Here is a 13,842-nt window from a genome sequence, read left to right as displayed (position 1 = left end):
CAATCCATTGCATGACAAGAATGAAATCTCATTCAGTAATAGTTAGTGTCAAGTGCTGCCTGAAGAAGCAAAAAATACAGCAAAAGTTCACATCTGGGCTGTTAAGTATGCGAGGAAGCATTCAAATGTCCCGCGCGTCACAATCAGGCCAAAAATGGCTTTACCCTAAAAAGACAACAAAATAGATTACCCTTTGGAATGAATGCGATATATGATACAAAATACATTATATGTGAAACTGAAGGACACCTCGTGAGGAAATTGGACTACTACAAAAGATGACAAATTGAACATACCCAATCCTGGTTACGGTATCTTGGTTTGTAGAGTTGTAAACACATCTGGCAGCCAGTATGTCTTTAGGATTGATTGTGTGCTCTTGCTTCATCGGGTAAAATGACTGAGGCCACTGCGGATTTCCTTTGCCTAGCTCCTCCCACTCATCATGAATAGTTGGCTTTTTGTACGCTGATATCACTCTACCTATGCATATGAGGTATATATGAGGTATACATGAAATATACGGTATATGAGGTACATATGAAAAATATACTAGAAATTCCACTGTCATACAGCCCACCACCAAAGTGATAATGAAAAAAAGAAAGGGTACTGATGGTTGAAAAATGCAATATTAGCAGTCAAATAGGATAACTGCAATGGTAGCTGTAATGTACTGGGTGTGGGTGTTATTATATACAACAAATAGCAATAATGAAAGGAAAAGATTATATGTTTATATCTCTCCTCCTGAAAAAAGAGAAATGCAATATCGGCCAATATTAGAAGTAAAATGCACTGATATAGATTTTTAGAAAATCTGTACTACGTAGCCATTGTTCTGTAGTCATCCAAACCTATAATTAATTATTGTAATAATCTCATTAGAACCGTCAGAAAAAATATCATCGTCTTGCCCTTTACTTACACTAAGTTAGATTTTTAGAAAATCTGTACTACGTACGTAAGTCATTGTTCTGCAGTCATCCAAACTTATAATTAATTATTGTAATAATCTCATAAGAACTGTTAAAAAATATCATCGTCATTTCCTTCACTTTTACTTCGTTGGACATCAGTTAGAATACGAAAGTACAGTACTAAAATGTGTCGGCAAATGAAATTGAAAATGAAAAAATTGAAATCGGCAAAGAATGAAACGATTTCTGTACTCCTATGTTAATTGCCGAAACCTTCGGTAATTCGAGAATGCTATAGACTGGTGAAAAGTGCACGTTTTTTTCGTGAAATGCACAAGACTTTATCGTTCTATTCTCGGTTCAATTTCCGGTCTTAACTTTTATTAAACCAAGCTTTTCAAGCGTTTTGTGACGATTTTCGACCTAATAAATCTGTCTATTTATGTATAATCCGATCAGATGGGTTAGTTTTAGGAATTTGCGGTAACCTTTCAAAGGCTTGGTAACATATTTAAATAGGTTTATATGCGTTTTGTATCATTATTATACTTAAACGACTACTGAAAAATAGTTAAATTTTTTGATAGGATTTTGTTGCAAGGGTTTGGTGACGGCCGTTAACGGATAATTTTTTGGGAGTTGTGTGCACATGTGCATTAATCATACATCTCCCAATGAATCGCTTCACTCTTGTTTGGTTGTGGGATGAGGTATATATGAAGGTATATATGATATATGGAACATAGTGATACAGAAGCGATACACTCAGCTGATTGACAGGCCATCACAGGTTACTCACAGCTGATCGACAGGCCATCACAGGTTACTCACAGCTGATCGACAGGCCATCACAGGTGCTATTGGCCTTTTTGAAAAAAACTGTGCAAAATAACCGAGCATGAAAAGTTGTAAATGTCTTTACCGCGCAATAGCAAAATGGCTACAAATCAAACAAAATAAGCGCAATTGAGCATTTCGACACAAAAACAATTTTTGATTTCTTTTGCATACCCAGTAGGGAAACTTCTTTTCAGTATTTTGTGTATATATATAGTATATTGTGTCATGTATTAAATTTTCTACAGTAGTGACTTCATACTGTAGATTTAAACAAATTGGTCAAAGGGTTAGCAGTTGTCAGTACTTGATAACAACTTATTACATGAGCTGTGATTGGACAATTGATGATATTAAATAACAAGTATGGTTTCCAGAGGCTGGGGATGTCACAATTTAAAAGTTGACTTGCAACAAAATTCACATTACAGTTATTTGGTATCAAAAGATTCACCATGTCTTAATCTACTGTGTTGTAGGTGCAAAATATGTGGAAATGTGATCACAAGCCCTTGAAAGCTCAAAAACAAACAGTTCATCCCAGCCATCAATCACGAAAACGCCGTAGATTCGAATCTCTTTCCAAAACAGCCAAAATGGGACATAGTTGAACACGATGGCTTCTGTTTTACACTTTCATGCAACCTCATTCATTGAAATATTTTCACAAATATAATTCAAGCATTCAATAAAGCCATGTTTATTGCCCTTACACGCCTATTTCATCATCATTGTAATGCTGTCATTTAAGCACTGATATCTCAGAACCTACCGAAAAAATATTTGTCTAATTTTTCAACCTTCGCTCGAAGGAGTGTATATCATTCTCTGATAAATATGAGGAACCTGTTGGTCACCTGTGATGGTCGAAAAATGCTGCAGAAATTGTTCGCGCTATTGGGCAGGAAGTACGGGTCACATGATCAGATTACGAGTAGATGATTAGATCAAACTGAAATGAAACTGTAAAGTAGCGAGCATCTATATTTAATAAGGGCTTCCCGGTAAAACCCGAAGTGTTTGTCATAAACTAGAGCTACGAGACGTTTTATATTGAGCCTTTTATTGGCCTTTAATTTCACGTGTCAAAACAATAACCACAATGTTTGAGTACGTCATCGGAATAAAGGGATTCTAAACTACAGCATTTTCGTGATGGCTGCCATTAACTGCTCATTTTTGAACTTTTAAGAGCTTATAATCCCATTTCAACATATTTTGCACCTATAACACAGCAGAGTATGACTTGGTGAACCTTTTGATACCAAATAATTGTAATGTGAATGATAAATTGCAAGTGATAAATTTAATAAATAAATTTAATATTTTAATAAAATAATACTTTAGTAAATTTTTCCGTGACGCAACAAGAACCCCATTCTAACGACTACTACTCATTTTAAAAGGTATTTCCTCAAGGTTAATGGGAGAAGTGTGCGGTCCGTCATGCATCTAGACTATTTTAAAAGGTTATTTCCTCAAGGTTAATGGGATAAGTGTGCGGTCTTCATGCATCTAGACTATTTTAAAAGGGTATTTCCTCAAGGTTAATGGGAAAGTGTGCGGTCCGTCATGCATCTAGACTATTTTAAAAGGTTATTTCCTCAAGGTTAATGGGAGAAGTGTGTGGTCCTCATGCATTTAGACTATTTTAAAAAGGTATTTCCTTGAGGGTAATAAGATAAGTGTGCGGTCTTCATGCATCTAGACTATTTTAAAAGGGTATTTCCTCAATGATAATGGGAGAAGTGCGCGGTCGTCATGCATCTAGACTTGTCACCCTAAAACCCGATCAAATCCAGCCAGCGACATAGTTTTTTTTTCAAAACAAGCTAAGGAAGGTTGCTAGTAGACAAGAGAGAACATTGTCGCTATACATTACACAAGTCAACACGTAAAGCATTTAGGTAATCCCTATGAAGAAGGATTGAAAGTCGTCATTCATAAAACGCTCAACATCTGAAGGCTACTCGGACCTATGAATTTTTGTAACCCATATGAGATGTGATAAAGTGGAAGTTTTGTAACCCTATGAGATGTGATAAAGTGCAGGTTTTGTAACCCTATGAGATGTGATAAAGTGGAGGTTTTGTAACCCTATGAGATGTGATAAAGTGGAAGTTTTGTAACCCTATGAGATGTGATAAAGTGCAGGTTTTGTAACCCTATGAGATGTGATAAAGTGGAAGTTTTGTAACCCTATGAGATGTGATAAAGTGGAGGTTTTGTAACCCTATGAGAGGTGATAAAGTGGAAGCTTTGTAACCCTATGAAATGTGATAAAGTGGAAGTTTTGTAACCCTATGAGATGTGATAAAGTGGAAGTTTTGTAACCCTATGAGATGTGATAAAGTGGAAGTTTTGTAACCCTATGAAATGTGATAAAGTGGAAGTTTTGTAACCCTATGAGATGTGATAAAGTGCAGGTTTTGTAACCCTATGAGATGTGATAAAGTGGAAGTTTTGTAACCCTATGAGATGTGATAAAGTGGAGGTTTTGTAACCCTATGAGATGTGATAAAGTGGAAGTTTTGTAACCCTATGAGATGTGATAAAGTGCAGGTTTTGTAACCCTATGAGATGTGATAAAGTAGAGGTTTTGTAACCCTATGAGATGTGATAAAGTGGAAGTTTTGTAACCCTATGAGATGTGATAAAGTGGAGGTTTTGTAACCCTATGAGAGGTGATAAAGTGGAAGTTTTGTAACCCTATGAAATGTGATAAAGTGGAAGTTTTGTAACCCTATGAGATGTGATAAAGTGGAAGTTTTGTAACCCTATGAGATGTGATAAAGTGGAAGTTTTGTAACCCTATGAAATGTGATAAAGTGGAAGTTTTGTAACCCTATGAGATGTGATAAAGTGCAGGTTTTGTAACCCTATGAGATGTGATAAAGTGGAAGTTTTGTAACCCTATGAGATGTGATAAAGTGGAGGTTTTGTAACCCTATGAGATGTGATAAAGTAGAGGTTTTGTAACCCTATGAGATGTGATAAAGTGGAAGTTTTGTAACCCTATGAGATGTGATAAAGTGGAGGTTTTGTAACCCTATGAGAGGTGATAAAGTGGAAGTTTTGTAACCCTATGAAATGTGATAAAGTGGAAGTTTTGTAACCCTATGAGATGTGATAAAGTGGAAGTTTTGTAACCCTATGAGATGTGATAAAGTGGAAGTTTTGTAACCCTATGAGATGTGATAAAGTGGAGGTTTTGTAACCCTATGAGATGTGATAAAGTAGAGGTTTTGTAACCCTATGAGATGTGATAAAGTGGAAGTTTTGTAACCCTATGAGATGTGATAAAGTGGAAGTTTTGTAACCCTATGAGATGTGATAAAGTGCAGGTTTTGTAACCCTATGAGATGTGATAAAGTGGAGGTTTTGTAACCCTATGAGATGTGATAAAGTGGAAGTTTTGTAACCCTATGAGATGTGATAAAGTGCAGGTTTTGTAACCCTATGAGATGTGATAAAGTGGAAGTTTTGTAACCCTATGAGATGTGATAAAGTGGAGGTTTTGTAACCCTATGAGAGGTGATAAAGTGGAAGCTTTGTAACCCTATGAAATGTGATAAAGTGGAAGTTTTGTAACCCTATGAGATGTGATAAAGTGGAAGTTTTGTAACCCTATGAGATGTGATAAAGTGGAAGTTTTGTAACCCTATGAAATGTGATAAAGTGGAAGTTTTGTAACCCTATGAGATGTGATAAAGTGCAGGTTTTGTAACCCTATGAGATGTGATAAAGTGGAAGTTTTGTAACCCTATGAGATGTGATAAAGTGGAGGTTTTGTAACCCTATGAGATGTGATAAAGTAGAGGTTTTGTAACCCTATGAGATGTGATAAAGTGGAAGTTTTGTAACCCTATGAGATGTGATAAAGTGGAAGTTTTGTAACCCTATGAAATGTGATAAAGTGGAAGTTTTGTAACCCTATGAGATGTGATAAAGTGCAGGTTTTGTAACCCTATGAGATGTGATAAAGTGGAAGTTTTGTAACCCTATGAGATGTGATAAAGTGGAGGTTTTGTAACCCTATGAGATGTGATAAAGTGGAAGTTTTGTAACCCTATGAGATGTGATAAAGTGCAGGTTTTGTAACCCTATGAGATGTGATAAAGTAGAGGTTTTGTAACCCTATGAGATGTGATAAAGTGGAAGTTTTGTAACCCTATGAGATGTGATAAAGTGGAGGTTTTGTAACCCTATGAGAGGTGATAAAGTGGAAGTTTTGTAACCCTATGAAATGTGATAAAGTGGAAGTTTTGTAACCCTATGAGATGTGATAAAGTGGAAGTTTTGTAACCCTATGAGATGTGATAAAGTGGAAGTTTTGTAACCCTATGAAATGTGATAAAGTGGAAGTTTTGTAACCCTATGAGATGTGATAAAGTGCAGGTTTTGTAACCCTATGAGATGTGATAAAGTGGAAGTTTTGTAACCCTATGAGATGTGATAAAGTGGAGGTTTTGTAACCCTATGAGATGTGATAAAGTAGAGGTTTTGTAACCCTATGAGATGTGATAAAGTGGAAGTTTTGTAACCCTATGAGATGTGATAAAGTGGAGGTTTTGTAACCCTATGAGAGGTGATAAAGTGGAAGTTTTGTAACCCTATGAAATGTGATAAAGTGGAAGTTTTGTAACCCTATGAGATGTGATAAAGTGGAAGTTTTGTAACCCTATGAGATGTGATAAAGTGGAAGTTTTGTAACCCTATGAGATGTGATAAAGTGGAGGTTTTGTAACCCTATGAGATGTGATAAAGTAGAGGTTTTGTAACCCTATGAGATGTGATAAAGTGGAAGTTTTGTAACCCTATGAGATGTGATAAAGTGGAAGTTTTGTAACCCTATGAGATGTGATAAAGTGCAGGTTTTGTAACCCTATGAGATGTGATAAAGTGGAGGTTTTGTAACCCTATGAGATGTGATAAAGTGGAAGTTTTGTAACCCTATGAGATGTGATAAAGTGCAGGTTTTGTAACCCTATGAGATGTGATAAAGTGGAAGTTTTGTAACCCTATGAGATGTGATAAAGTGGAGGTTTTGTAACCCTATGAGAGGTGATAAAGTGGAAGCTTTGTAACCCTATGAAATGTGATAAAGTGGAAGTTTTGTAACCCTATGAGATGTGATAAAGTGGAAGTTTTGTAACCCTATGAGATGTGATAAAGTGGAAGTTTTGTAACCCTATGAAATGTGATAAAGTGGAAGTTTTGTAACCCTATGAGATGTGATAAAGTGCAGGTTTTGTAACCCTATGAGATGTGATAAAGTGGAAGTTTTGTAACCCTATGAGATGTGATAAAGTGGAGGTTTTGTAACCCTATGAGATGTGATAAAGTAGAGGTTTTGTAACCCTATGAGATGTGATAAAGTGGAAGTTTTGTAACCCTATGAGATGTGATAAAGTAGAGGTTTTGTAACCCTATGAGATGTGATAAAGTGGAAGTTTTGTAACCCTATGAGATGTGATAAAGTGGAGGTTTTGTAACCCTATGAGATGTGATAAAGTAGAGGTTTTGTAACCCTATGAGATGTGATAAAGTGGAAGTTTTGTAACCCTATGAGATGTGATAAAGTAGAGGTTTTGTAACCCTATGAGATGTGATAAAGTGGAAGTTTTGTAACCCTATGAGATGTGATAAAGTGGAGGTTTTGTAACCCTATGAGATGTGATAAAGTAGAGGTTTTGTAACCCTATGAGATGTGATAAAGTGGAAGTTTTGTAACCCTATGAGATGTGATAAAGTGGAGGTTTTGTAACCCTATGAGAGGTGATAAAGTGGAAGTTTTGTAACCCTATGAAATGTGATAAAGTGGAAGTTTTGTAACCCTATGAGATGTGATAAAGTGGAAGTTTTGTAACCCTATGAGATGTGATAAAGTGGAGGTTTTGTAATCCTATGAGAGGTGATAAAGTGGAAGTTTTGTAACCCTATGAAATGTGATAAAGTGCAGGTTTTGTAACCCTATGAGATGTGATAAAGTGCAGGTTTTGTAACCCTATGAGATGTGCTAAAGTGGAAGTTTTGTAACCCTATGAAATGTGATAAAGTGGAGGTTTTGTAAACCTATGAGATGTGATAAAGTGCAGTATCTAGCCATGTAACAGAATCAGTGTAGCTTGGCAATATTTAACCAGTTAAACAAAAGTCTGCCACAAGGGAGTTACTACGACACAATTGAACTATTTACAAACATAACCCCTAAATAAAAAGACATTACATAAACATAACCCCTAAAGAGAAAACGTTGTCCCGGTTTTATTAAACTCATTTGGAAAAAGAAGCAGACAGACAGCAAACGTGCACCACATAAAAGCTTGACACAAGTTGAATTAATAATTGAGTTACCAGTGCTTTAAGATTCTACGCGATAAGCGATGTTACAAGCTATTCGTTTTAATATCTAAAACAATTAAAAGAGTATCAAGACAATGAGAAGGTAGGGACAAACCACTTACTCAAAAAGTGACCATGAGTTCGGAAGGCAAATGGGTGAATTGTTTTCTTTCCATCAAAACGACAGGAAACCTCAAGGGTCGCAGCTGCAAAAGACAGCAAAATCTAGACAACACAAAGAGCTCAAGGCTGCAAGAATGCACCAGTTTTTGGCAATTACGATTCCATATACCTGTAGCTGGCTAGTGACATGAACTTACTGTGGGCATAGTTTGAACTAAGAAACATATGCTTTATGGAAAGGTGCGAGTCAGGGTACAGGGTTCTAACACGTGCCATTCCTATCACATGCACAAGCAAACATGGCAGCAAAGACACTAACCCCTCTCATTAGTGGCAGCGAGAGCCAATCTCTGCATCTAACCACACTATATTCTATTAACCACCAATATTCAATCTTATATTGATAAAACTGTAACTAACTTTATGCATGTTGCACGCTATGTGTAACAACAGCGAAAGAATAATAGTAAAATTATTCCCAGTGTCACATATATCCTTTAATTTGCCTGAGTGATAGAAAAACGATTACTTGAATATAATTATAAAATATTCTCTAACCTTTAATTAAAATTTGAAACATGTCACGTGATATGGCCGCATGAGCATGAACGGGTGAGTCGTGCATTTTGTATACAAATAGCTATGAGATAAATCAACGTCTTCAAGCATTTAAACCATTCCATACCTTCTTTGTGAGGAGGAATAGTGCCAAAGCCTGAGGCCAGTAGAAGTATTCCTTGAGTGTATTGCGGGACAGACTTTGTTGTATAGATCGCTATTCCAGACCTATCTGGGGTCTCCGAACTGTTGAAAACCCTCAAATAGTGGACCTGCATGACTATATATCGTATCTTGCTCTCGCCTCCTATGTGATAACCCACATCTGAAACAAACAAGTCTTGTCTGTTATACACCTCTTGATGTAAGTTCAAACGCATTTTGAACTCGTCTTCTTTATTCTATTCAATTGTCATCTGTTCAATTGTGTACGTATTTTGCCAGACTTGCTAAAGATGAGAATTTTTACATTTGTGTTAGCAACATATTGTCATGTATTTCTTTAAAGAAATAATAATGATTATAAACAAAGCAGCTAATAAGTTTGATGATTTTAATACCACGATAACAAGGTTAGGAACAATCAAACTAAGTAGAAACAAACTCCTGTGATATAACAATCAAACTAGGTAAAAACAGACTCGTGAGTTATAACAATCAAACTAGGTAGAAACATACTCCTGAGATATAACAATCAAACTAGGTAGAAACAGACTCTTGAGTTATACCAATCAAACTAGGTAAAACAGACTCCTGAGTTATAACAATCAAACTAGGTAGAAACAGACTCCTGAGTTATACCAATCAAACTAGGTAAAACAGACTCCTGAGTTATAACAATCAAACTAAGTAGAAACAAACTCCTGTGATATAACAATCAAACTAGGTAAAAACAGACTCCTGAGTTATAACAATCAAACTAGGTAGAAACATACTCCTGAGATATAACAATCAAACTAGGTAGAAACAGACTCTTGAGTTATACCAATCAAACTAGGTAAAACAGACTCCTGAGTTATAACAATCAAACTAGGTAGAAACAGACTCCTGAGTTATACCAATCAAACTAGGTAAAACAGACTCCTGAGTTATAACAATCAAACTAGCTAGTAACAGACTCCTGAGTTATACCAATCAAACTAGGTAGAAACTGACTCCTGAGATATAACAATCAAACTAGGTAGAAACAGACTCCTGAGATATAACAATCAAACTAGGTAGAAACAGACTCCTGAGCTATACCAATCAAACTAGGTAGAAACAGACTCCTGAGCTATAACAATCAAACTAGGTAGAAACAGACTCCTGAGTTATAACAATCAAACTAGCTAGTAACAGACTCCTGAGTTATACCAATCAAACTAGGTAGAAACTGACTCCTGAGATATAACAATCAAACTAGGTAGAAACTGACTCCTGAGCTATATCAATCAAACTAGGTAGAAACATTTTCCTGAGTTATAACAATCAAACTAGGTAGAAACAGACTCCTGAGTTACAACAATCAAACTAGGTAGAAACAGACTCCTGAGTTATAACAATCAAACTAGGTAGCAACTGACTCCTGAGTTATAACAATCAAACTAAGCTGAAACAGACTCATATAACAAGTGAAATACGTGTAAAAATAAAATCTTTACTATAATCTCCTTTCCTATAATCAGAGCCCTGTCAGTCTGTGCGTCCCAAACCACCGTTGAAGATTAGTAAAACATTGCATGAAAGGTATTCGAACTCACAATGATGATCATGGTAGTCTAATACTCTAATAACTCATTATAGTCTACATAAAGACATTCTAGTACGTATACACAGCAGACATTCCGGAATAATTGTATGTATAGTTATTACACCTGATCATCTCTCACGGCACACTAGACTGCCAGATTACTAGTAGTAATAATTTTATCAGTAATAGTAGAAGACAATTTTGTCTGTAATATAACGCTGACAAAACATGGGACAGTGTGACTTTGTACACAAGCATGCTGACTGGCTACACCTATATAAATATAAATTCATGGATTAATCATCTGAAACTATAACTGGATGTTTTTATTACATTTGCATTTGCTGCACTCATATCTATAAGGAGAGATTGTAATGAATGACCTCAGTACAACCTTTTGTCCAAGTTAGGTACGTCGCGGTTGCTATATGTTGATAGATTGTTATATGGACTGTATACATTACCCTAGTAATTCTCACTGTATACCTATTAAGTTATATTGTTTGCTTGTAACTGAAGGAGATACCAATTACAACATGAGTACTTTCTAACTGTTAGCAAATTCTAGTCTACACTACCAGCTGCTGTCATCCCCAGGCCTGTTATGATGATAATGTAACATTTTGATAATCAGCATGGGTACCTTCTGTTTAATTTCTAACTAGTATTTAGTAGATGAACAGACATCACATGTAAAAAATGTAATTTGGGCTAATCTACAATTCTGGGCCAAAATATTGGTAACTTCCACATTATAGCTGAGTTTTTTCTTAGCATCTCAGAAAAGCATAATTTATAGTATATAAATCGTTAGTTTATTATGCAATGTAAATTTTTATTACGCAATAACTCCATCATAGACTTTCATGAGTTTCATAAGACAAGTTAGAAGCTCATCCTAGAAGTGAAATTCTATTCATCAAGTGCTATTTAAACTAACCGCAGGTTAGTACACAACATGAATAACTTTAGGTCCTACGCCCTGTCTAACGGTCTGAATTATGTCACATCATCACAAGCATAAAGTTGTTAGCAGTGAATAAATAGGATAAATTCATGGACTTCTATAAAAAGAAGAGAATGTTACTTGGTAGAAGATAGCTGAGAAGGTTGGATGTTTTGTAAGTGGAGACAAAAGACTGGCAGCAATGAGAACAGACAGCAGCAAAAAACTCAAGAACAGAGGGAAATTTTTGGAGCGAATGCCAGCTCATCAACGTAAGATGGTTACTAAAACAGGAGGCAAAAGAACAAGACAGAAATAATTCGTGCATCAGTTATCAGTATGAGCCATATACAGTACTAGTGCTATTCATAGACATACATGTAGATGTGCATGGCCATATACAGTACTATTGCTATTCATAGACATACATGTAGATGCGCATGGCCATATACAGTACTATTGCTATTCACAGACATACATGTAGATGCGAATGATCATATACAGTACTATTGCTATTCATAGACATACATGTAGATGCGCATGACCATTTACAGTACTATTGCTATTCATAGACATACATGTAGATGCGCATGGCCATATACAGTACTATTGCTATTCATAGACATACATGTAGATGCGCATGACCATATACAGTACTATTGCTATTCATAGACATACATGTAGATGCGAATGACCGCTATGCGCATCTGAGTAAGATTTGTTTTCGTAAACAAGCTGAGACTATATTAAACGCAGTTCTTTTAAAGACTTAGAAAACGAAGTGGTGAAAACACGCTGTCCAGAGAGATAGATAGTTGCAGATTGTGCCGAATGATTATGAATCGTCACTTGAAAAACTACACAGGATTAACGAAAAGTTGGAGTCTTTGTAATGATTTTAGGGAAACGCTTATACTTTGCCACCCCTTCTTTAAACATCTTCCCTCTCTGATACGGAACATGAGAACAACGAGTGTCAAACAGCTAGAAGTGCTAGAAGCGTTATGGCGAATGCGCAATCGATAAAAGAAATGCTGCAAAGTCTTAATGCTCTGTTCCAAAATGATACAAACACGGAAGAGGCGGAGAAAAGTGAGCCTGGTAGAGCATAACAAATCTACATTGAAAACTTTATTATAGTATTAAAACTGTGAATATGAAATAGCCAATTCAGTTTTTAGTGAGGTAGCAGCACCATACTGGTTTCTGCACTGAATTGCTATTGAAAATCCTGTTTTCTTTAGTAAGTCCCCTATTTGACATGCCGTCGTATCCTCCCTCACAAATGGCTTCAAAAGGTATTGTGGTAGGCAATATTCAAAAAGGACGCGAGGTGGTGATAGTGTATATATCACTTCATAAAGTATCGAGTTATTTACAGCCATTTTAACCTTGCATTTTACCAATTTGCATTCCATGTCAAAGGCTTATATGACTATGACTTTACCGTGTCAAAGGCATATATATAAATATATATCAAAGGTGATATATATATAAAAAATTAATGAAAATGAATAAAAACCAAAAAATTAAATACATAAAATACACGAATCCCTCTTGTACTATGTTCCAATGAGATTCCTCAGCAAGCATCAGTGTGCTAGCAGCCATCACAGTTCATTCTTTTCACTTGTTTTTCTGTTGTTTTTGAAGCAAAGTGTGAATCGCTTTGACACCCTTCATCATGCCCATGACTCTCATTGTGACAACAGAAAGTTATCACCTCTCCCATGTTTACGAACGAGCGACTTCCTTCTCACAACGAACCCAGTTAGTCTCAAGCACAAATATTCAGACCAGATCTACTCTGACTAAACTATGCAAGCTATGTTTTAACATAGCTTGCATATATCTGGTTTTAACTCTTTCGCTACCGTAAGCTTTCATGCTAATAGAAATACAGACCGTAAGACGATGTATGGGCTTACCAATAGTGTTTCACTAATTTTCATTACGAAGTCTACAGATTAGCTAGAGCAATCGAACTTTGTCTCCGACGAAACAATCTTGTTGCAAATCACGTGCAACCAATCGAAAATCGTTTTGCTAAGCAATTCCATTTCTGATCAATTTTCAAAACAGGAAAACCAAACCGCTGTCGTCATGGCAATAATAAACTCACCGCATTTTTTCAATGGAAAGGAATTTTGCAAGAGTGGGATTCACTAAACAATTTTATACTTAGGTACTTTTATACTTATCTTGTAGAGGCTTTTGTTCTGAATAAGATGCATTTTATTGCAATACAAAAAGTTTAAAAAGCAGTTTAAATATTAAACTTTTGGCTCATACACATACTTTACAAAATTGGTTTTGATTAGTTAAGTTAGTTCTGATTAACCTCGAAAAGTAAGGGATTACAGTATTTCAAAGACATGAAGTTC

At 35.8% G+C, this 13,842-nt stretch overlaps 1 protein-coding gene across 2 annotated transcripts in view; it reads right to left on the bottom strand.

Annotated features, from left to right (window-relative positions):
- LOC137395311 (peptidyl-glycine alpha-amidating monooxygenase B-like) overlaps nt 1-13,842 on the bottom strand; it is a 72,321-nt gene that overhangs the window by 32,548 nt on the left and 25,931 nt on the right. For both annotated transcript variants that reach the window (XM_068082207.1, XM_068082208.1), the window contains 3 exons: nt 8,911-9,108; nt 8,225-8,308; nt 297-483 (listed from right to left, as the gene is read on the bottom strand). In XM_068082207.1, the coding sequence (XP_067938308.1) occupies nt 297-483; nt 8,225-8,308; nt 8,911-9,108 (469 nt within the window). The remainder of the gene's footprint in view (nt 1-296; nt 484-8,224; nt 8,309-8,910; nt 9,109-13,842) is intronic.

The sequence above is a fragment of the Watersipora subatra genome, chromosome 4, assembly GCF_963576615.1.
Source record: "Watersipora subatra chromosome 4, tzWatSuba1.1, whole genome shotgun sequence".
Taxonomy (NCBI): domain Eukaryota; kingdom Metazoa; phylum Bryozoa; class Gymnolaemata; order Cheilostomatida; family Watersiporidae; genus Watersipora; species Watersipora subatra.
This window is presented reverse-complemented; position numbering and strand designations above follow the sequence as displayed.